The 24,116-nt window shown below is 45.0% G+C and overlaps 1 protein-coding gene across 7 annotated transcripts in view; it reads left to right on the top strand.

Annotated features, from left to right (window-relative positions):
- Positions 1-24,116, top strand: part of TUBGCP2 (tubulin gamma complex component 2) — a 34,318-nt gene that overhangs the window by 4,829 nt on the left and 5,373 nt on the right. For 5 of the 7 annotated variants that reach the window (XM_075154025.1, XM_075154029.1, XM_075154026.1 and 2 more), the window contains exons 5-17: positions 4,956-5,115; positions 6,431-6,638; positions 7,705-7,904; positions 9,699-9,888; positions 10,811-10,956; positions 11,627-11,807; positions 14,360-14,540; positions 15,218-15,390; positions 16,748-16,876; positions 18,292-18,412; positions 20,408-20,551; positions 21,141-21,269; positions 22,152-22,315. In XM_075154025.1, coding sequence (XP_075010126.1) covers positions 4,956-5,115; positions 6,431-6,638; positions 7,705-7,904; positions 9,699-9,888; positions 10,811-10,956; positions 11,627-11,807; positions 14,360-14,540; positions 15,218-15,390; positions 16,748-16,876; positions 18,292-18,412; positions 20,408-20,551; positions 21,141-21,269; positions 22,152-22,315 — 2,126 coding nt within the window. Of the gene's footprint in view, positions 1-1,834; positions 1,962-4,955; positions 5,116-6,430; positions 6,639-7,704; positions 7,905-9,698; positions 9,889-10,810; positions 10,957-11,626; positions 11,808-14,359; positions 14,541-15,217; positions 15,391-16,747; positions 16,877-18,291; positions 18,413-18,685; positions 18,748-20,407; positions 20,552-21,140; positions 21,270-22,151; positions 22,316-24,116 lie in introns of those variants that run through there. The other 2 variants (XM_075154031.1, XM_075154032.1) reach the window with 2 other exon arrangements.

Below are 24,116 nucleotides of genomic sequence, written 5' to 3'. Positions count from 1 at the left end.
GTCCCTGGGGAAGATGACGACAGTAGATGATGCATCTGCCACCAAGTGGGGGGTTTGCTGTGGTGGTCAGATCACTTCAGGCCATCGATGGCTAGAGGAATGGACCCTCCATGTTCAGTGTTTTGGGACACCCAATGGGTCTCTCAGCTTGAAGAGGGCTGTACATGCATGTGGTGATGGAGAGTTCAAATCCTAAACAGAGAGCGTCCAACCCCCTGCCCCTGTCAGGCAGTGATGAAACCAGCCTTGTTCCACATACACTGTGAAATACGTGTCTGCGCAGTTTGCTGGGCTCATCCAAATCCTTCACAGATGATCTGAGTTGAGTGGTTGATTTAGATCATGAAGGGAAGATGAATTTCCAGTAAGATAACTGATCTTTTTAATAGGATTTACGTGCAGACTTGCTAAAAGAGGAAAGAAGAGTAAGTGGTGGTCTCTGGGATGTGCCGTTCACAACCAAAAGAATTGAAATGGCAGTGCAAGCCAACTAAAAAGATTTGTGTCTCCCTGCTGTTCCATTTATGCTTTGTTCAGACTTAAAGAACTGAAACTCTGATAAAAGGCCCTTACGGGCAGGTGCTCGGGGCCATTGAGCCATCAGTAGGGCTGTATCAACACACATAGCTGAAATCTCTTGACCCAGAATTTCCGCTAGAGCCACGTCCCAAGAGGACTGTCAAGTAGTCGTAATAATTGCAATTGATTTATTTCTCCATCTCTCTTCGAGAAGCCGGGTTGTGCACTGGCACAAGCCCTGGACTGATCCTTCACAATGTAGTAATGGACGCGAGGGTCTCACTTGAGCAACTCAATTTGTGATCCTCGTGGCACCATCTTCATTCACTGGGCGTGGAGGATAGCTGCCAGTGTTTCCACAGGTTCGTTGCGGCACTGGTGGGAGGAACGGCTGGGGTTGTCCAGTCCAGCCTCCCTCTCGCAGCAGGACTGTCACCACACTGGGTCAGGGCAGCTGTCGTTTTGTCCATCTGAGTCCTGCAGGCCCCCAGGAGGGAGATACCCCACCTCCCTGCTGACCCCCCATGGCTGCTCCCCCTCTGCGGGAAGAAGTGTCTCTTCCTGCCCAATCTCAGTATCCCAAGGGGCAGCTTGTGTCCATGGCCGCCTGAACCTCCCCCCACTGCTGAGGGAAGCTTGGCTTCACCCGTCATCTTGGTACTTGTCCTTTCTGTAGTTGCAGGCTGCTCTTAGACCTTCTGTTGGCCAGACCCAGCAAAGCCCAGCTGCCCCCACCACTCCTCCTTGGGCGTGTGCTCTAGGTCCAGTGCATGCCCACTGCTGCCCATTTTCCCTGGCACAGGGCTATAGTGCAGGGAGCCCTTTGGCACGGTTGGCATTCACTGAGCACGAAGATGAGCTCTTTCTCTCTCTCGATGGATGTGGGCACTGTCATTGCTTAAGATACCAGATGCAGGTTCATCAGCGTGACAGTGGCACACTGCCACCCTATCCCATGGGCTTTTAAGTGCCAGGCTGACACCCGAGGGCCACGTTTTTAGTCCTGAGAGTTTTATTCAGGCTGTCATTGAAGCCTGTGATGACAACGATCTAAATTTTAAGTTGCGGAGAGAAGGTGATTCATGCCTGTGAAACATGTGCTGTGCCATCTGCCCTGTGATTACTTGGCACTGTCAGAGAGATCATCCAGTGATCTTTCAGTGATTGGAGTTGCTGCTTGGATTAGTTTTGGCCCAAGAATCATCGAGGTGGTAAAACGTATGTGTTCCCTTTCAGGTAGCTACGTCCTTTGCAGCCAAAACTGTGTCAACTTTTTTGAACTCTGCCAGTTAACAAATTCACGCTAGAGCTGGTTAAACTCCAAGAGAAGTTCCCTGCCTCTTGTCATCCCAGAGAATCACCAGTGAAGAAGAACCAGTCCCTTGATGAAGAAGGTTCTGCGTTTGTTTCAGCGGTTCTGGCTGCTCCTTTTCACGATGACTGTAAGGAATAGGCCTCAGTCCCTGCCTTTTTATTAGGGACAGATGCCCCAGCCCACACCCTTACTCCAGGCACGCCCCAGCCCATAGGTTGTGAGCTCACAGGGACAGAGGTGCCGGCATGCTCCCTCACAGTGCCATGAGCTCATCTCACTTCAGGGACTTCCCTCGGGCACTGGGAGCTATTGGGCTTATTCTTGTATAGTATGGAAGCAGGGAATTTTACAATAGGTATTTTCCAGGGCCAAGAAGGAAAGGAGGCTGCTTGATGGATAAGGAGTTGGCTGGATGGCTGCATCCAAAGAGTTACAGTCAATGGCTCAATGCCGAAATAGAAACGAGTAACGAGTGGTCTCCCTCAAGGGTCCATATTGGGACCAATGCTATTTAGTATCTTCATCAACGACTAGTGCGATTGAGTGCACGCTCAGCAGGTTTGTGGATGGCACCAAGCTGAGTGGTGCACTGGATACACTGGAGGGAAGGGATGCCATCCAGAGGGACCTTGATAGGCTGGAGGAGTGGGCCCACGTGAACCTCATGAAGTTCAGCAAGGCCAAGTGCAAGGTCCTGCACCTGGGTCAGGGCAGTCCCCACTATCAGTACAGACTGGGGTTGAATGGATGGAGAACAGCCCTGTGGAGAAAGACTTGGGGATACTGGTGAAAAAAAAATCGGACATGAGCCGGCACTGTGCACTTGCAGCCCAGAAAGCCAAGCGCATCCTGGGCTGCATCACAAGAAGTGTGGCCAGCAGGTCAAGGGAGGTGATTCTCCCCCTCTACTCCATCCTCATGAGACCCCACCTGGAGTACTGCATGCAGCTCTGGGGTCCCCAGTGCAAGAAGGACGTGGACCTGTTAGAGCGGGTCCAGAGGCCGCCACAAAAATGATCCGAGGAACACCTCTCCTATGGAGAGAGGCTGAGAGAGTTAGGTTTGTTCAGCCTGGAGAAGAGACTTCAAGGAGACCTTACTGCGGCCTTTCGATATATAAAACGGGCTTATAAGAAAGGCGGAGTAAGACTTTTACCAGGGCCTGTAGTGACAAGACAAAGGGCAATGGTTTTAATCAGAAAGAGGGTAGGTTTAGATGGGATGCTCCATCCCTGGCAGTGTTCAAGGTCAGGTTGGACGGGACTTTAAGCAGCCTGATCCAGTAAAAGATGTCCCTGCCCACGGCAGGGGAGTTGGGCTGGATGATCTTCAAAGGTCCCTTCCAACCCAAACCATTCTATGAGTCTATGATCTGATTTCATTTTGGCATTTGGAAGACAGGAATTACTTCATGTCTCTGAATTTCCAAGGTGTAACTTTCATATAGTCCATCCCACTGAACTAGCTCTATTTTATAGTGCTGTCTTCCATCCGCACGCGCTGTTGAGATCTTACCTGGCTCTGTTAGGTTGTATGGTCTCCCATACTTAGCGCAATGCCTCAGAAGCTTTTGGACTTAGATACTTTCTTAGTCTGCTCTCTCATAAGTATGCATGTTCATGGAGATGTTGTGATGGTGAGGTCCATGGTTTGTGGAGCTTTTCTTCCGACTCATCGCTCCCTGCCATTTGGGAAGATGTAATGATGGCTGCCCTTCTCCTGAGGAGAACCTTGTTCATACAGCCATGTTGCATAGGGCCAGTGCTACGGGGAGATCTTCTGTTCCAAGTCTTCCTTTAATGACCTGGAGCTCAAGATGATACAGAAAGTGCGTATGATGTTTTGATCTTTTAGCCCATGTCTGTGTGTCTGGATCGTGATGGACAAGTAAACTACTGTATACTACTTCCACAGAGGATTATTTTCTCACTGTATGGGTTTAAGATTTATGAAGGAGTTCAAATTGTTTACCCATGTGAAGGACTCAGTCCTACACCGAGATCTGCCATTTTATGTGAAGTTTAGTCATCCTTTGAATTGCTGGCAGCTTACTTGACGCTTCATCCTTCTCCTCCTATAAGAGTCCTGTTTCTATAAGGGCAGCAGAGGAAATTGAGGTCCCTCTAGCAGATCACACATATCCAGTACAAGTAGGAATGTAGCGTTGCTTTGGGCTGCCTCGCTGACCTGAGGACGTTGTACCAGCATTACGCCAGCAGCGAGGCTGCAGTAAACACATGCGGAACTGGTGCTGCTCGGAGGAGTGGTCCCACAGCTGATGCTTGTTTGAAGGATTTCAAGACCCAGCACCTGGGCACCTCTGAGAATATGAAAAGTAGCCAGGGCCAGCCACGGTGTGCATCAACTACCTCTCACATGTAAGAGCACCATTCTTTAAGACGCAAAGCTCACATGTACGTTTGCTTCCTTCCCAAGTTCCTCTCTCCTCTGAGACCTCCTATGAGAGGAAGGTAAAATGGCCCTGTGCGTATCCCGTTTCACATACACATCTGTGGAGCTTAAGAAACGGCATTCATAAACACGTCCCCTGTGTTTGTGCGCTTGGGGCTCTAAATGTTTGTGTAGGTTGTACATCTCACAAACCTCTCCAGCTGATCATTAATCTTGCACTCCATTTATTTTAGTGTCAGAGACCCAGAACCGGTGGCGGAAAGTCTTTCGGTCTTTAAGAGCTCACCTCTTTTGCTGACTCCTATTCAGAGTAAAAAACTCCATCATTTTCCAGCTATCTATGGGTGGATTATCTGGATTGCGTTTGTCACGCAGTTACTCAGTGGGCACTGTGCGGAAACCGAGTTCAGAAGTGTTCGTTAGCCTGTCTGCAAGTGCCCCTTGAATAAGATCTTACTGCTTCTGGAAGGAGTTTGCTGCCTTTCACGTGGTGCGCTTTGCAAGCTAGTAAGCTGCCTGGTGGTTGCGCATGTCCCCATTCTGCTCCCCTATGTGTGCCAACTGTATAAAAAATCACCTCTGCAGCACTGAGACCAAATCCTATACCGTGCTACTGAAACATTAGCTATTCTACTTTCTGTTCTCAGTTATCAATTTCTGCTTAAAATTCAAAATTTCTCGGACTTCTTTCTCTCCTTTTTTCCAACAGCCTCTTGAGCTTACACGAAAAATCCTCCGAGATAAGCAGAACAAGAAGAATTCTGGTCAGCCCATTCCAGTATTTCCATCCTGGGTGTATGAGAGACCTGTACTTATTGGCGATTTCTTAATTGGCACCAGTTTAAGCACAGACACAACAGTACCTATAGGTATGTGATATGCATTAACTTTTTATGCAGATGAAGAGCGGGGTTCAAAAAAAACCCCAAACTTATTTTGTTCACAGTGTTTCTCCTGTGCTGAATTCCAGCCCCACTGTTGATCCATGGGATCTGATCTGTTTTGAGTTTCCCAGTCCTTTTTCTCTCTTGAGTTACAGCCTCCATAAAATCCTACTGTAGGAGTATCACATCTGTATTCTCAGGGGAGAAGTCTGTAGTCGTACCTGACAAGGGAGTATTCATCAATCCACCCAGCTCAATATCCTCTCCAGTAAGACTATAACAACCTCCCTGATTTGCTGTCTCTCTCCTCGCCAGAGCAGCAGGGGACTAATCTCTCCCCATTGTATTCTGGCTTTAGGCTGAGCTTGTATAGTTTCTTATTCATAAATTAGATTTAAGAGCTTTTTTTTGAAGGGAACAGCTGAGTTAGAGACTCATGTTTCCATTCCCCAGAACTGTGGAGGCTCCTACAAGAAACCTTCCTGCCGTGGATTTGGGCTGTGTCTAAGGGGGACATGAAAACAGTAGGCTCGTTCTTGGAGGTGCCCTTTAAATAGCTTGCCCTTTAAATAAACAGTGCATTTCTGCCGGCGCCTTTTGGGATGTGCTGTGAGGGTATGTTCCTGGCAAGCTCAGAACCGTTTGTTCTCTCACGTACAATCCTACAAATGGAGGGGGGTTGTTGCCTTGTTTCATGAGATAAGCTTTGCTGTAGTTAGGGTGGTAGCCACGCTGTTCCCTGATCTTCTGATGCGCTTGATTATATTTCGGGTCGAGTCCTTTGTGCTTCTTGCAGCTGATTTGTAGTCGACCGCACCATTCAGAGACCCTGCAGTTTGCAGTTCACCTGCAACTTTTGCTGGGCCGGCCTTTCTTTGTGTCTGTATTTGAACTGTTTTGTTGGTATTTGAATATTTCAGCGGAGGGGAGGTAGGGGGAGTTGTGGAGTCCAGTATAACTGAGCCCTTTTGGGTGGAAGGATCAGCAGCACAAGCTGTGGGTGATGTTCTCTTGGCCACAGATGTATAGCCCTGTCTATTTGGTTTGCTTCGGGTATAAATGAGCAAAGGATTCTGTTTTCCAGGAAAGCAAGGTAGATGATTTTGGAGTTGACCCTAACTCAGTTTTATTTCTCTATATCTTGATTCAGTTTTGTGTGATCTTCCTTTGTTCTCTTTGAATGGTAGTATGTCTTCCTTTCAAGCTTCAGGTGCTAGATTGAAACGATATGAATGGACCATCAGGTAGTACTATGGCATGTTCTGACGGTGTCCTTTTTTTGTCTTCTCTTTGAAAACAGGTACCTTGCCATTAGCCTCTCAAGAGTCCATGATTGTGGAGGACTTGCTGTACGTTCTGATTGGTGTGGATGGAAGATACATCACAGCACAGCCTCTCGTAGGCAGGCAGAACCGAGCGTTTTCAGTTGATCCAAACTTGGACTTGTCCATCAAAGAGCTGGTGACCAGGATTCTTCCTGTAGCAGCAAGTTACTCTGCTGTCACCAGGTACCAAGCTGACTTCTGTCAGAGGAGGATGTTCTCCTTTGAGCATCAGGTTGTAGAATGGAGAATCTGTCATTGTGCAGATGTTAACTTCCGAGCTTAATTTAAACCTATGGGGATATAAAATAAGAATGACAATTTCTTTGAATTGGTTTTAGCTACATTTCTTTTTGCTGGGTTTCTCCTCTGTGCTGCCAGTTCACTTCTTCATTCACCTCACCTTTGTTTTGTCCAAACTTGGTCTTGGTAAATTCAGGCAAAGTGCAAATAGGATGTCTTGTGGCTTGTCTCTTCCCACTCTGCTATGAATTTCTCCATGTTTCCTGCTTTTTGCCCTCCTCTGGGCATCCGGGACTGAAACAACCTTTGTGTGCTTCTGAGCAGGAGAACCTACTGTTGCCTAGCTTCTCATAGCTACCTTAACTAATTGTTAAAAGCTCTTAGTATAAGGTACACCTCACTAACAGTAGATGCTTGTTATGTAGATGTCTGCATTTGATTCAAAGTCCCTAAAAGATTGGCAAAGAGAAAGAAGCATTTTTAGGATGTGATTCATCCAATCTCTTTTACATGTCTCCTTCCAGATGATGTGACTTGTGTTTAGAAGCATCTGTCTCCACTAACACGTACGAAGCCGTCTAAATCTGGTCAGAATAATCCCTGCTGTGGCATGTGGTGTCAGAAGCTAGCAACAGTGCTTTCCCCACATGTCTGGGTGCACATTGCTTCCTTTTGAGATCTTTTCATGTCCTTTAACCTGTTGCTTATGCAAAGACAATCACCTTGAAAATCCTGGCTCTCACTTTTAACATTAGTTTTGCAAATAATTCTAGTTCCCCTGCAATTTGAGAGGAAACATCTTCCCACAGCTTTCCTTACTAGGAAATGTGGTGATGGGAAGTAGGCAGGGGGACACAGAGCAAATGTGGAACCTGAAACTCCAGCTGAAGCCTGGTGCACTTTCCAACACACGATCTGCTCGTGTGCTTGTACAGTGTCCTGAAGATAAAATTCCTGACAGTGATAGAAGGTGTCTTGCCTGAAAGAGTTTCCATTTTGCTTTTTACAGGTTTATAGAGGAGAAGTCTTCCTTCGAGTATGGACAGGTAAATCACGCTCTGGCTGCTGCTATGCGGACTCTAATCAAGGAATACATGATACTAATTACCCAGCTGGAACACCTTCAGAGGCAGGGACTTCTGTCACTGCAGAAACTCTGGTTTTATATCCAGCCAACAATGAGGACCCTGGAGATTCTTGCTTCGCTTGGTAAGTTTCAAAAATACAGTCATTACGTTTTGACAGGTGCATGACAGTGGCTTCGGAAAACTGTACAGAGTAGCAACACAGGCAGGGCATGTGTCATTTTAATTTTATATTATATTAAAGAAGAAAGCCAAGGGGAATTGTACTTGTCAGAGCACTGCTCTTTTTTGAGAGCAGTGGGCTCTAGGGCTGAATCTACCCTTCAGAGCTGTCATGAGGCAAGTCCATGCCTTTTACCTTCACAGTCTATGCCCTTCGGATCAATTGTTTCCACCACTGCTGTCTCTACTCGGCTTCTTTCCAAATGCCGCTCCAGCTGTGTGTGGATGTATAACCACAAACCGATTCAACCAGAAGGAAACCGTGGAAGTTTCTAGTCTAACCCCTTGCTCACAGCTACAGCCGGTTGCTCAGGCCCATGTCCAGGCAAGTCTGGACAATCCCCAGCGGTGGAGATCCCCCCACCATTCTGGGCCCTTTCCCATGACTTCACCACCCTTTTTGTGAACATTTCTTTCTGTATCTCCAACTGGAATTGCCCTTCTTGTAACTGTCGCCCTTTTGATGTTGTCACTGTGCTCCTCCAAGAGGAGTCTCATACCATCTCCTCTAGAACCATCCATTGGGTAGTGAAGGAATGATGTTCGACAACCCCCAGCTTCATCTTCTCTTCTCTCAGCTCACAAGCCCAGCTCCCTGAGGCTCTCCTTGTATGCCTTGGGCACCTGTCCCCCACCACCTTATTAACCTCTGCTGGACTCTTCATTTTGTCATTCATACTGGGGACCCCAAACTGAACGCAGTGTTCCAGGTGTGGCCTCACCGGTGCTGGGCAGAGGGGAATAATCGCTGGCCAGTGCAGCCCTGGTGCAGTTGGCGTTCATCACTGCAAGGACACGCTGCTGACCCACGATCAGCTGGTTGTCCACCAGGACTCCCTGGTTGTTCTCTGCAGTGCTGCTCCTCAGCCAGTCGGTCTCAGCCTGTGCCGTTGCGTGAGGTTGTTGGTCACAGGTGCAGTTACCTCAATAATTTTGGTTAAAATTATCTCTTTGGCATGAGAATACTTGTATATTTCTCTCTGCTCAGCCCAGAGAATTTATCTGGACGTAAATATCTGTTGTATTTACAATCTGGAATTGGATGATCCTGCTTGGTATTCACGTTTCCTGAAATTTTCAGTGTTTTGGAACACAGCAGTTAGCCAACTGCATTAAGGTTTACTTCAATCCGAAACTCATGGCAGTACTGTATTCCTCTGTCCCTACGTCCCTTTTGCGATGGCAAAGTACAGATTTCACTATCAACCTACCTAAATCCTGATGTTCGAGCTATACACACAGCTACCTCAGTGTTACAGCTGAGAACAGAAGTGCTTTTGAGATCAGAGGTTTCTGATCAGCAAGCCACTGCAGTGTGCATTTCTTCCACTACCTCCTGGAAAGTGGATCTCCATACATGGTCCACTTGGTGTAGGAGGCTTTTGGACTCTAAGCCACCATGTACCTTGTGTCTACCTGAGTTCAGTTCTCCTTCCCTGGAGGGTTGGGTTTGGTTATTGCTTTTTTAGATTGTGGATCATTTGGGTTTTCATCTCAGGACATTTCAGGATGTGAGCTTTTGGTTGTGCGGTGGAATGGCCTTGCATCTTCACAGGAGGAGTCTACAGCTGACATGGAGATCTGTGACTTAGGGTGGTCGGCTAATCGACTGCCAACTTCATTATGCTTAACAACATAGCTTGTGCAATTAATCTGTGTCAGCTTTGTGTCTTATATCTATATTTTTGAATTTTAGCTACTTCTGTGGATAAAGGTGAGTGTATGGGAGGATCAACCCTGAGCTTACTCCATGACAAGACTTTCAATTACACGGGGGACAGCCAGGCCCAGGAGCTGTGCCTGTATTTAACCAAGGCAGCCAGTGTGCCTTACTTCGAAATTCTGGAAAAGTGGATATATCGAGGCATCATTAATGATCCATACAGGTAAAGAACAGTTAAGGAATGAAAAGGAAATGCAAAAGCTAAGAAATACCGTTCAGGTCTTTGACTTCTACTTTTTTAGTGCACCCATCCCTCTGCTCTGCGTAGCCTAGGGGCCTGGACCTGGCAGCAGTAGGTAGACAAGGCAGCGTTGCAAGGAAGGGGAGCTGCTGGAGCATGTTTAACTATATTTCTTATTTGATTCAGTGGTTATACAGTCAGAGACACTCTCACTTGCTTTATTTTTCCAAATTCAAGGAAATTATGTGTAAAAATCAATAGCACAACTGTTCAAATATGCAGTCCGCTCAAATTCCACCTTACCATGCCTGTTCCCCTTTAAGTATTCTCCTCTCACATCCTCATCCTCTTCACAACAGGGGTGAGCCCTCTTCTCATGGGGCACAAGCGTGATAACTCAGTGAATCTATGTTAAATGTAGTCCACTAATATGCTAATCTCATACGAGCTAACAACACTCTCTGAAGTTTCTTGGCTTTTGTAGAATCATTTGAAGCATTTCACTGTGTTTCATAGTTTATGCAGCGTTTTTGTTTCCCACATTTTCAGAATCCTAAGGGGGGCAAAACTCAAGTTAAAATAGCTAAAATTAATGCCTTCCTGATGGTGAGAAGTCAGACAAAGGCCGGCTTCCTCACCTCTACACTGACAACCAAATAAGGTTTAAACTTGGTTTGTGAACCCTATAAAATTCTCTTTCTGTCATAATTAATTGCAGGTTAGCAGAAGTACTCTGCATAATGCTTCTTCTCTTACTACAAATACAGACTCATTTCAGTTCTTGATTGGAATGTATTTTCGTGAAACCTTCTCTCTGATAGATCATATTACCAGTTTACAGGTCAAAAAAAGTAATCCTCATTGTACCACTTCCTGCTTCTAAACATCTGCTTTAACTGTTCAGTGAGTTCATGGTGGAGGAACATGAGCTGCAGAAGGAGAAGATTCAGGAAGACTATAATGACAAGTATTGGGATCAAAGATATACTGTTGTTCAGCAACAGATTCCCTCATTCTTGCAGAAAATGGCTGACAAAATACTAAGCACAGGTAGGTAAAGATATGCTTTTGATGTAAGAGGAGTCTTGAGACAAGCATTACCATTCTTTATGTAAAGATAAAGTAAATGGCATCGTGCTTTGCCAGTTTATGGGGTTGTCCAGCTAACTTTCCAGAGAAATAGAAGAATCAGATTTAAAAGAACCCCAAATCCCATAAATAAAACAACATGTGGGAAGGAGTCCAGCAGCAAGGGGAGCTGTCTGTCTTACTGCTCTGTTTCGTGGGTACAGTTTTCTAGCAGCTAGCTAGATGGAGCTAGACAACTGCGGTTTGAACATGCTGAGTTTTAATTTGGGTATCTAAATGAAGCATGCAGCCTGATAGCTGCCATTGTTCTCTGCCATAAGTACAAAACCCGCCACAAGCTACTTCTGAAGAGCAGCACCAGATCTTCCAAGTTTCTGGCTATCTGCAGAGATGTTTTGCCACCACTGGGAAACAAAACCATTTCTAAATCTCTCCTTAAACGTGATACTAGGTGCCTAATTTAAAGTTCTGTATCATCTTTTGAAAAGCGTCTAAATCCTTTCCAGCTTTCAGTAGAACTTAGTGTAAACATTTCACAGCGTATCTTCTGCTTGAAGGTAGTGGTCTGAAAGTTTCCCTGTTGGATGTACAGTAGGTATGAATATGGGTCATTCTTTCTTTTTGCTCCTAGGGAAATATTTAAATGTTGTGCGAGAATGTGGACGTGATGTTACCTGCCCTGTGGCTAAAGAGGTCATCTATACTTTGAAAGAGCGAGCATATGTGGAACAAATAGAAAAAGCATATAACTATGCTAGCAAAGTTCTTCTGGATTTCCTAATGGAGGAGAAAGAGCTGGTGGCTCACCTAAGGTTTGATTTATTTTACTAAATGCATGTTAAATTGATTGGTTCTGACAGTGAACGTAAGTGTTTGAAGGTAGCTCTCTTTTCTTGGGATATTATTAATGTATTCTCTTTATTTCCATTAGAAAGGTTGACCTGAAAAAATAATATTTGGGTTTTTTTCCTGAAGGAAAAACAAGAAGAGTGTAAAATCATAGAAATGTTGGGTGGGAAGGATGTCAGGGGGTCTCTAGTCCAACTTCCTTGGAAGGCTGTTGCCCAAACTAGGTCAGGGCAGCCGTGGCTTTGTCTAGCTCAGTCCCAAAACCCGCCCTCACGTATGAACATCCCCCACCTCTCTCATGACTTGCCCCACGGCTGCATGTCACTCCCACCCGGGAAAGGGGTTTCCTAATATCATCTGGTACGATCAAGAAGAGTTTAGCGTGAATAAGAAATAGTGTGATATTAAGCATCTCGCCAAATATATGCCATGGTTATTGTTCATGCAAACATAGGTAGTTGGAATAGAGTAAGTGTATTAACCCAAAGTTCCGGTGCGGAGTTTTTCTTAACATTGTTCATTTTAATAACCTACATTTTGATTCTCGTAATATGTTCAGCCGATAGCAAATGCAAGTGCATTCTGGCATGCAAACTCCAGCTTCCTTGTGTGAATCAAGCTTTTAGTATATTACTATCTTCAGAAAACAGTAAAAATAGAAATCTTAACTGTCCAGAAGACCAAGACAGCAACAAATAGGTAGGAGATTGCAGTCCATAGCTGGTTGTAAGATAGTTTGTAATTGGGCTGAGACCTGGTAGCAGAGGTTGTGCTTCAAACCAGTGACACAGTGTGAAAGAAAGTGGTCTGAGCTTCATGGGACCAACCTGCCAAGGGACTTGCATAAGAAGATGCCCATTGGGAGACATAAGCTGGAGCAGTAATGGTGACTGAAGTGAATGTGCCTAGCAGGCCAGGTGGGATTACTTTGGGCTTGCTTTTTGCTAGGTCTGAAGAAGTTGTAGCTGCAACAAAGGTGTCTGCTCCAGACCTGGGAACACTACGGCTCCAGCTGAGAGAGGTTGTGGGAAGACCTGAAGATCCATGGTTCACTCCTTTGAAACTGATACGTGCCTTCCTGCACTGTAAAAACCACCAGAGATTATGCCTTGTTTCTTGAAAGGTTATGAAAGCTGTCTGAAACCTGCCGGTCATTACGGAGATTCTTCCTAGCCTTTCTAATGACTGTCATCCCTCCAGGACTTCTTTGCTTAATAGGACTGTACAAAAGACGCTGGCTTCCAAAGCTCTGGTGGACATGTCCTCTGTTGGGCCCGTCCATCACAATGTAGTTTCAGATGAAGGTGCTGCTCAGCCTCTCCAGCTGGGGTTGATGTCTATGACCGCCTCATCTTCGAAACAGGCTCTCTGCTAGATCATTCAGCAGCTCTCCTGTGTGTAATCTGCTGGGGTGCAAGTGCAGGGGCAGCTGGTTGAGGAGGAAGCTACTGAGCTTGAGCGCGGGTGTGCACTTTGAAGGCTGAAGTGGGGTGGTTGTGGTCAAACCCCAGGAACCTGTGACAGATAACCACGTCTCCTCAGTTAAGTGGGCGTACTGACTTTCTCTCTCCACCATCCCAGAAATGTTGGTTGGAAGGGACCAACAACCGCGGCAGATCTCTAGTTCAACCTCCTGCTTGAAGTGGGATTGTCGCCAGGTCAGGTTTTTATTTGGGTTTGCACTCTAGGGTGTGTCAGCAATAAGTGTCTTGCTCCCCTACCTGTGGTGTCCTCAGTTAACCACTGACACTGTCACAACTTCATCGTAACTGGGGGAGTTTTCTTGGTTCAAGAGAGTAATGATAGTCAGGGAAACAGAGGGGCTGAGCATCATCCCAAATTGACAGTGATCAGGAGTCTGCAGCCACATTGTGTTAAGGCTGTGCTGGTCCTATTTTTGCTCTGAAAACTGCAGTTATTGTGTGGTCTTTGGTCAGGCGCTAAGTTAATCCTCAAACTCTCCTCTGAGCTATTTCCAAGCTCCTGGCCCACTGCAGTTAACTCTCTCTGATGCCAAGTGAAAATTAAAGTTTATGCATCCCACTATAGCAGAAGTCAACGCAAGTACCTGGAGTACTTAAAAAATCAGCACAGATACTTGTTCGTTCAAAGGAGTCCAAGATTCTGCTCTGAATTGGCAACTGCCTCTTGGATGGATCCGCACGCCGTGGAGGTTGGAGTGTTGCTCAGGATAGCAGTACGAGCCTTTGCTCAGCAATGTAGCGCACACGTTTTTTTTTCTAAGGTGCATTTTTCAAGGGAAAAAAGAACAACAGCAGCCCTGATCTGACTGCACAAAAGCATCCTGACTGAGGTGGTAGGGAGGAGGGGACATGCATAAAAGACTAGTCTCCAAATTGGTTATTTATGGCTGTGTGTTCTCTATGAAGAGGAACATTTTGTGATCAAACCCAGCAGGCTGGCTGAATTGATTGCTTTTGTTCCTTTAGATTTAATATGGATTAACTTGGGCTTTAAAAAACATAATCAATTGTCTCTTCATTTTCTTGAGCAGATCTATAAAACACTATTTCCTGATGGATCAAGGGGACTTTTTTGTTCACTTCATGGATCTCACAGAGGAGGAACTTAAGAAGCCTGTAGATGACATCATAACTACGAGGCTAGAGGCTCTGCTTGAATTAGCCCTGCGAATGAGCACAGCCAACACAGATCCTTTCAAGGATGATTTAAAGGTGAGAATATATGTAAGCACCAGATAATTGAATTTGAGCAGAAGGCCTGCCATGATTTGGGAAGATCTGTGTGCCTGTAAGAACCTGCTTAATGTACAGTGAAGGAAAAGAGAATTGATGGTTGTCCTTCGGTAGACCTTCTCTGGGTTAAGTCCTCTGTCATCCAGATTAGCAACTGAAAGCACCCACACTGGACACGGGGCTGCGTTTTCTTGCTGGCATCTGAACACGGAGAAGGTGCTTTTGGGTGACCCCAGGATGAGGTAGAAGCAGTAGTGTGTCTCTCATGCTTATTCTCAGCTTGGATGTTGACTTTGGAGTACAAGAAAATACCTGATTAGAAGTCCTGCCTATTAATGATTGCGTATTTTACAGATGTGAAGCAGCGGAGAGGCTGGGCTTGGGGAGCGTGAGGTCTGAATAGACCTTAGAGAGGCCGAGGGCAAGGGAGAGCGGTCAGCGGAGCAGTATGTTGTATGCTGATGGTTAAACACTAGAGCGACACTGCTCCGGTTTCTGCTGCTCCATTCCAGATCATACCATTCACTATTGCTTCCTAGGTTGGTCTGATGACTTGAGAGCGACTGTGATAATTCGCACTCCTGCCACATGTCTGTTGCTGTGCAGTAGTTGTGAGTATCCTGTGGCTTCATTTTTTCCCTGCTCTTCCTTTATAGATTGACTTGATGCCCCATGACCTCATTACACAGCTCTTGAGGGTATTGGCCATAGAAACGAAACAGGAGAAGGCCATTATCAGTGCAGATCCCACAGAGCTCACTCTCAGCGGTCTGGAAGCATTTTCCTTTGACTACATTGTTAAGTGGCCTCTGTCCCTTATTATAAACAGGTAAGGTATCAATCCACTGACAGAAAAAAGGGCAGAAGCTTTTGCATAGGGTTGAAGCACGTTTCCACACAGCAAAATACTGGAAACCCTGTATCTTTAAAGTGACATTATAAGTTGCTGACTAGTAAGGAATGCTTTGGGGTTGTTGAGCCCTGCTATGGAATATGGATCGTTTCTTCAGTAGAGCCCTACTAGACCATGTCTAAGGCACGCTTGGAAAGTAAAACTTTCATTTCAAATGGTGGGAAGACACCATTTCTCAGACTGGTCCCTGGTTTTACTTGTGACTGGTCATCCAGTTTTCATTTGTCCATGGCTTTCTGAAGTATCTCCCTTGAGAATATGAACTCTCACAAGAGGGTTTCCATGCAAGAATCAAACATTTCTCAAACGTGGAGAGTGGAAAAAAATGCACTTTCCCTGGTTGCAAACTAGACGGATGCAGGCTGTTGCTAGAATTGCTTTAGCAAGCTATTTTGCATTTAATTGAGTTATGAGGGACTGAGAGGTTCATTTTTCTGCAGGGATTTGCCTCCAGTTTCCCTGGAGAAACACTGGCAGACGTGCTGCTGTAAGCCAGGGCAAATGGGACAAGCAGTGTTACTTGAACAGGGTAACAGATGTTGAATTGTTAAATGCCAACAATTAGTTTGTCCCTTAATTTCCCCTTTAAAGAATCAGTTGACACAGTGGGACTTTTCTGATGGCGTGATGCTTTTGAAATTATGTCTCTTTCTTTCAAATTGGGTGTATTAGCTCTGATGGTAGCTATGGAAGTGAAAATACTATTTGGTAAGGTTTCACGAACTGTATCGACTGGAGCTCTGTAGACACCTACACTGAAGAGTCTGAATGCAGACCTGAATCCAGTCCCTGAAGCTATAAATAAGCATCGCCATCTGCTTCTGGCAGTGCATTGCTGGTGGGGTAATGCTGCCTGTAGCTTGGTTACAGCTTCTTCTTCATCTTTTTGGAAAATCCTTGTGAATTGTTTTGGTGATCATGGCAGTTTTGGTGCAGGGGGTACACGACTGCAGGCTTTCAGCCCTCCGTCCCAGCATCTGTGTGAGTGACCTTTCTGCAGGTAGCTCGAGGGAATTGAAGAAGGAAGCTGGTGATGTACCCGCTGGCAGGAAGTACGGAGGAGGGACTCCTTGGAGAGAAATTCTTCGGGATGGTTACAAATGTGATTTTTTTTCTTTGGTTCGAATTGTTTCAGTGCGGATCTGTGTGTGTCTGAAGGCGTAAGGAACATATTGTGTAAAGTCTCTTTGCCTTTGAGCAGCCTCAGCCTTCACAGCTTAGTCTGTCAATCAGAACAGGGCTTAATCTGGATGCGTTTCTCCTTTCTTTCCAGGAAAGCACTAACAAGATACCAGATGCTCTTCAGGCACATGTTCTATTGCAAACATGTGGAAAGACAGTTGTGCAACGTTTGGATCAGCAATAAGACGGCCAAGCAATTCTCCCTGCATTCAGCTAAGTGGTATGGCCTTTTTTTTCTGCTGGATCAGATATGAAGGTTTGATTTTCCTTCTTGCTAGTTAGATATGTCGTGATATGGATCAGATCATTTTGATTTGAAAAAGAGCTTTACAAATTTCTTACAGGCTGAGAGATGTCAAAATACAACATTTTAGGTTTCAGTAGGAAGTGTCTGCTCAAAAATCTTTGTGCTACTTGGCTCATTCCTCTTTGTTGGCATGAAGTTTTGAAAAAGAAGAGATGGTCTTTAGGGCTAGCTCATTCTACACTGAACACAGTTACAGCAGAGGACATCTGTGCACATATCGTCTTGGTCGCTACTTTAGCATCAGCAAGATTAGCAAGGACCCCAGTTGTTCAAAAGCAACATCCTTCTCTTCTGGCCAGACCACTCGCAAGGGCTCGTGACCTTCACACAGCTTGGCTAATGTTTGGGGTTTTGGTGTGATACAAATTGAAAAAGGTAAAATTGGTGGGGTGTTTTCCCGGGAAATCATTCTGTCTTGTTCCATCTGTGAGGGTAGATTTTCATCTTTGGATCTGCACTCCAGGTGCTGGAGGTGCCTGTTTGGAGAGCGAGGCAGGTCCCCGCATTGCGAAGTAGTACCTTCTGCCTTGCCAGTGGCACTTTCTTGTCACAAGGTTACCTGACCTCAGCCACCGTGACTGTAGCTCTGGTTCTCCAGTAATCGTAGAGGTGTTAGCGGAAGAGGCCTGTGAGGATCTCTAGTCCAACTTCCAGCTCAGAGGACAACTGTGATCAGCAGGGGACAGGGCAGCCGTCGTGGAAAACCCTTAGGGTGGGTATCCCCCACCTCTCCGGTGACCTGTCCCCGTGTGCTGAAGTCAGTTCTTAGTTTGCTATCACAGAGCCTGCATAAATTAACATTGAAAGAACCTCTATATAATCCCACCATTTTATTTTTAAGGTGAAATTGCATTAAGTACCCTAGGTGGCAGGTGATTTGATTAAATATTTGGATCCTCTGAACATGTCGATGCAAGGCATAGAATATTTTTAAGTGCTCATTTAACAAGTAAGGCTGGAAAGAAACGTGAACCATTTATCTTGTTATATTTTGCCCTGCTAACTAAGGCGTGTCTCACTAGATAGTTCACTAGTAAAATTGCTTAATATTTAGTATTCAAATTTTAGTTGAATATAAGCAAATATTCAGAGTAATTGACCAGTCTACAACAGGTTCAAAACTCTGACTCTAGCAATTGAGGGAAAGCCATTTGAATATGTGGAAAATAATCAGAGATGGTTTGCATTAACTTTATAATCTCTCTCACATTGCAGCAGTGAATTTGCTAGGACAGAAATATTTAGCTCTGCCTGACTGTGCAAGCCTGGTGATAGTTCTTCATGGCATTTGCTAGCTCTAAGTTGCGTGGGTGTGATTTCTCCCCTAGGTTTGCTGGTGCTTTCACACTGCGGCAGCGGATGCTGAATTTTGTACAGAATATCCAGTATTACATGATGTTTGAAGTGATGGAGCCAACATGGCACATTCTTGAGAAGAACCTGAAATTGGTGAGTGTGTGTGCTTGAGAGAACTTGCAACGGAAGTCTTAAGTTAACAAATGTAATATAGGGGAAAAAAAATGCCTAATTTCAGTTACTGCAGGTGGCTCTTAAACATTTTGTTGGAGGCACTTAAAGTATCTGGGAACTGTTGTTATTATCACACTGCAAAGAGAGCTGCTGTTCTACGTCACCTTTCTGCTTTATTAGTCATATATCCTTTTCTTCTGGTGCACCCTCCTGTCTATGCCCAGCTCATACTCTGCACCCTGTTATGTAAAGCTGCTGTTCTGCTGAACATCGCCTTGCACAGAAGAAAGAAAACTATGGAAAAGGAAGAAGAAAGAAACTATGGAAAAGGAAGAAGAATCTTCACAACATCATTGTCTTTGGTGCAAAGATCATAAACAGGTCCAGACATCTTCAGTTGATTTCTTGGCTGACTTACAGGAGATCTGTCCGTGCCTTCACCATACGCTTCTTCGTTTCTGAAACCTTGAGGGCTGCTGCAGCGTTTTGTAGAGCATTCCTACCGTTGTGCTGTACATAAAGGGCTTCTCCAAGTAATAGTGCAGTAGTAACGACTCAAAGATGCCCGTGATGTGAATATGTGTATAAGTCATCACTTGAAACTGAGAAAGTTTTTTGGCAAGTTAGCAAAGTCTTTGAGACGTAATCCAAATGTATGTCTGCCTCTCATCCTCATCAGTGTCCTTCAAGGCTTTTTAAATCTCTGGGAGATGGAGCATGCCCTCTACCAATGCCGGGGCAGGAAAAGTCTGGCTCTAGGCGTTGTTGTGATACGGGCACCTGTGAGTCGAACATCTCAACACTGCCAGCTAAAGAAGCTGTTTCAGCAACCACTTTGTTATGCAGTCCTTTAAAAGAGCTGATCACCAGGGATGACATATCCCCAGCTACTGAGTAAAATCTTCCTTGATTTAAATAAAAGCATCATATATTTCCAAACAGAGGGTGCAGCACTGGCTCTTTAACCTCTGTAGCCTACAGATTGGGGCAGTTTTTTCCTTTCATTTGCATTTTAGGAGGGAAAAGGATGATCCTCACTGGTCTCGTGTAGTGCCTTATGCTGGTTTTTTATTTGTCAGACTTCTCTCTTGTGCATTTCCACTTGAAGTTAAGGTGCTTTCTTCCTAAAAATATAACTAGTATTTTCATCTTCACAATATCATTGTCTTCATCAACACAACTAGCATCTTCATTGCATTAGAGGGCGGCATTTATCCTTGTTCTGTACTACTTGTTTAAAAGGTTATGGGGCAGGGGGTTGGCATTGATTCTGATGGAGCAGTGCGGATACCTTGGCAATTTTAGTCGTATGGTTCTTTCCTAAGCTTGACTTGTGTTCTCAGCTTCAGCACATCCCATAATTGTACAGAGTGAGAGGGGGTTTTTAATCTATCATTTAAAACTCAAGACTGAAAGACCCCGTTGAAATAGCAGAGCTGGACAAAAATCTTACAGAATCCTTACAGCACTGCATGTCCCAGTTCCGTAATGTGCTCCTAAAACACGTTTTTGAAAAACCTGTATTTTTTAAGCCTTGTAAACTTACTGACATTTAAGGTTCTTTGATTTATTTTTCTCTTCTCCACTTATTGTAGCTGACTTTACTGAGATTGTGAAGGTGGGAGTGGGCATGACAGGCAGATTTAAAAGCAAAAGAAGTGCAGGTAACTCCATCCTGAGCCTCCTTTCCAGTGGAGGGTTTGGATGATTAAAGAAAGCATAATTTGGTTGAGAAGATGATGTGACAAATCAAAGGTAAAAAGCCTGTGAAGGGCTGTTGAATGCAGTAATGCAAATACAGCCTCCATTTCAGGCTGTTTCTCAAAGCTGGAAGGTACGTGACAAGAATCTCCACACGCCCCAGAGCATGTCTGAGAGGTCACTGTCAGAGGCAGGATGCTGGGTCAGAGCTTTGGTCCGGTGCAGCACAGCAGTCCTGGTTTGTTTTTTCATTATTGTACTATCCTGTCACAGGCATCTAATATTGATGATGTCCTGAGCCACCACACAAGCTTCCTGGATAACTGCTTGAAGGATTGCATGCTAACCAATCCGGAGCTGCTGAAGATCTTCTCCAAGCTGATGTCTGTCTGTGTCATGTTCACAAACTGCATGCAGGTATGTACAACCTCCCCGTATTGACCATGCCGGTGCCAGCCAGCTATGACAGTCCCTTTTTTCAACTCAACCCCTCTTGTCCTCGACGCACGTGGACGAGCCTCCGTTCCTTCCGCCAGCAGGCTTTAGAGCTTGCCTGCTCAGACCCTCATCCTTTCTCCCAAATGGTTTCTGTGGTTTCTCCCTCCACAGAATTCTCTATGCTCCTCTTTTTCAGCGTTGGGATCAGGTTTGTATGAACCAAATTACCTCTCTTCGGCCAGTCCTGCAGCAGAATTTGAGGTGTAAGTTGTAGGGCTCTGTAGTTTTTAGCATGCTCTTTTGAGGGTCAGGCAAGGACTGGTGATTGGACCCATGGAGACTGATCTCGTGAGCACACTCTAGCCAGCATCTCAGGGAGCCCATAGCTTTAAAAAAACCCCACCTTCCTTTGGGTTTAGGGAGCTTTGTGTATTAACATCGTACATTTAATCTCAGAGTTAGCTTTCATGGGAGTTAGCTAGTTGCAGGGCTGGCAGAACTGCATCAGCTTTGCCATAATTGAAAAAAATGGGATCTAACCATTTCCCCAACCCTCTCTTGTTCCCAGAGGTTCACCCAGAGCATGAAGCTGGATAATGAGATGGACCGGCTCACCTTAGAGCACGGCACGATGCTGGGCCCACCGACAGAGGAGGAGCGTGCTGAAGAGACTGCGAAGAAGAAGCTGACCAGCAAGGTGGGACGTGGGATGGACACCTGGGCCCTTTCCTCTGTGAATGCTGCCTGGGTTGCAGTCAGGGTGGCTACCTCTTGCAGGTAGACCTTCCTACTTTCTAGAGCACCTCCGGCCCCAAAAGCAGAATCTTTGCGGAATTGTGGGCATTTTTGAGGGCAGTGTGGAGTGCTGATGGTATTCTCATTTGGATGATTTGGTACTGCTTTGGACCCTGTCTCCCACAGCAGTCCCTGCACTTGTTTTTAAGTTCTTAGTTGTATTTTCAGCTGTGCAGTGGGTACCCGCATACAGGCTTTCTGCAACTCAAGAGCTTTCTTATTTCCAGAACTAGCATTTTGTGATGGATAAGCCAATAAACTGTCAGGTGTGACTCTTTGCAGTCCATCTCTTTCATATCTGGGGCATTTGTCTTGTCCATATTTCTCTATCTAGATGCACGCGTACTAAGTGATTTGTTTGGCATCCTCTGTGGTTAGCAGGCTGCCTCCTGTCCCGCTGAAAGCCCCTCTCTGGCACACAGCCTGTAGGGTCCACCGCACTGCAATGCAATCGGAGTGCGCCAGAGGTTACAACCTGTCTTAGGCAACACTCACTTTTTGCTTACTGGCTTTTCCTCCTGCTTGAAAATAAATAATGACAGCATATATTTGAGGATAACTTTACTGGGATCTACTCTGGGGTTCTCCCAGATAGGCGTAGCAAGGTTTTTAGCTACCAAGGACCTCGCAACTGTTTTGAAAGATTTATTTTAGTGGCTGAGCGACTGTTAAGTTTTATGCCAGTATTTTTGAGCAGGTTAGGAAATAGGGAGGGAATAATTGCATCTCTTTGCCAAGTGTGAATCAGCAAACACATGGGGCCACTATGCCTGTGTCTTGACAGCTTTTAGCAGAGCATGCCGACAACCTCCACCTGACATCTGGCTTCGAAGCAACGATCAACAAGTTTGATAGCAATTTCTCAACACATCTGCTGGACCTGTTGGACAAACTGAGCGTTTACAGCACCAATGACTGTGAGCATAGCATGCTCAACATCATCTACAGGTGAGCCACCACTTTTCTCTCTGTAACTTCCCCTCCCGTGGTTCCCACATTCAGCTCAGGAAGAATAATTGCTGTTTATAACTGTGCATGTCTGCCCCACCAATGAAAACACTGAAATCACAACAATATTGCTTTGCATTTCAACCCAAGGCTTTAAAAAAAAAACCCCATTCCTTTGAATTATGTGAAATTTGTCTATTAATGTTGTAAATGTAATGCAAGCGTTAGTTTTCTTGGGAATTATCTCACTGTGTAGACAGTGAATAAGCTGATTCCTGAATACAGCGTAAGTATTCCAAGATGAGAAAACCATGCAAGGGATTGATCATAAGTGGCTATTTTGTTTTAAGTTCATATCTTGTATTTATTTAAATAAGCATCCCTTAAGATGTCTTTATTGTGGCCTTATCCATACTTACTAGCTTCTTAGAAATCAAAATTCCTCCAGTAATACCTAAAAGTCAGGTACACAAGATACGCTGCAGGCAGAGAGAGAGAGATCAGGAGATCTAGGTTTTGTTGCTAGGTTTATAACCTCTGTGTTTCTTTTTCAATAAAATGAGATGCATAAGGTCTTCTTTGGAATTATTAACATCTGTTTTTGCTATAAAAGTCATACATATTAGTGTTGCTGGGCTTTTCAAGATCTGTGTTATAGATTGGTGTAGCATGGTGTGACCTGCCCTGGTACTTCTAGCTTCGAAGAACCACAGATATTTCTCTAGGAGCATTATCCCCAGTTGAGCACGTGTGCTGTGCAAGCAGAATGCTTCTCACTCTGATCCTGCTACCAGCGCGTTAGGGAGCAAAACAGAAATAACTGCAACTGTGGAGTTTGCTGCTTTTAGTGTTGGTGGCTGGAATATGTTTTTCAAGAGTTAAGCACCCGTGAAACCTAGCAGCCTGCAGATTGGAAATGTTCAGCTGAGACATGCATATAACCACAGAATTAGAAGGCAAGCAAGGGTCAGGAGTCGGCGTCTCTTAATTCGAAGAGTCACCTTGGTGGAAGCCACACGTAAGAGCTGCTGGTCGCCAGCCGCCTCACACCTGGCATGGGCTGTAACGCTTCAGAAACGCTGCTCGCAGACTGTTAGGCACATACGGAAATCAATTCATTTTTACAGTGACTTATTTTTTCCAGTGAAGAGGCAGGATATGTATTGCATATAGGCATAATTTTAAGAGGCTAGGATTTTCATGAATATGAAATATTTCAACACCAACACTTTTTTAAGCGCTTCTTCTAGGTCTGTAAGCTTAATAGACACATTTGCACTGTTACGGTGCATGTGAGTCTAGAACACTTGAGGCTTACCTTTTTTGTCATTGCTGTCGGCTAGGGCACAGAAAACAAAACCATCCTAAACATCCATTAGTTTCTTCCTGCTGTCTGTAAGCCGGTGTGTAGCCTTATTTTCATGTGTAAGCAATTGTAAACAGCTCTTACAGGACTAGCCAGAAATTAAGGTCATTTTTAGATGTTGATTGTTTCCTTTCATCTTTTCCTGAGGAAAGCCCTTGGTTTACCAAGGAGTACTCCCTACTTTTAAGAATGTTTTTCATCTGAAGTTGTAATGCTTTTCAATGGTAAATATGCTAGAATCAGTGGTCGGTGATAAATAATTTTGTTCATAAATGTGCCTGATAACTGGTTAATCACATACATTTTCTTTCTTCCCTTGGTGCTGTAGGGATTCGTGCCCCAACCCCTTTGGTATTTAGTACAGAACAGAGTAGATCCTTATTTAGTTCTTTTTAACCACATAGGACTAAAGCATACTTTGAACTCTCTCCCAAT

Source organism: Calonectris borealis, chromosome 7 (assembly GCF_964195595.1).
Source record: "Calonectris borealis chromosome 7, bCalBor7.hap1.2, whole genome shotgun sequence".
Classification (NCBI taxonomy): domain Eukaryota; kingdom Metazoa; phylum Chordata; class Aves; order Procellariiformes; family Procellariidae; genus Calonectris; species Calonectris borealis.
Note: the sequence above shows the minus strand (reverse complement) of the source record. Positions and strands in the feature narration are given on the sequence as shown.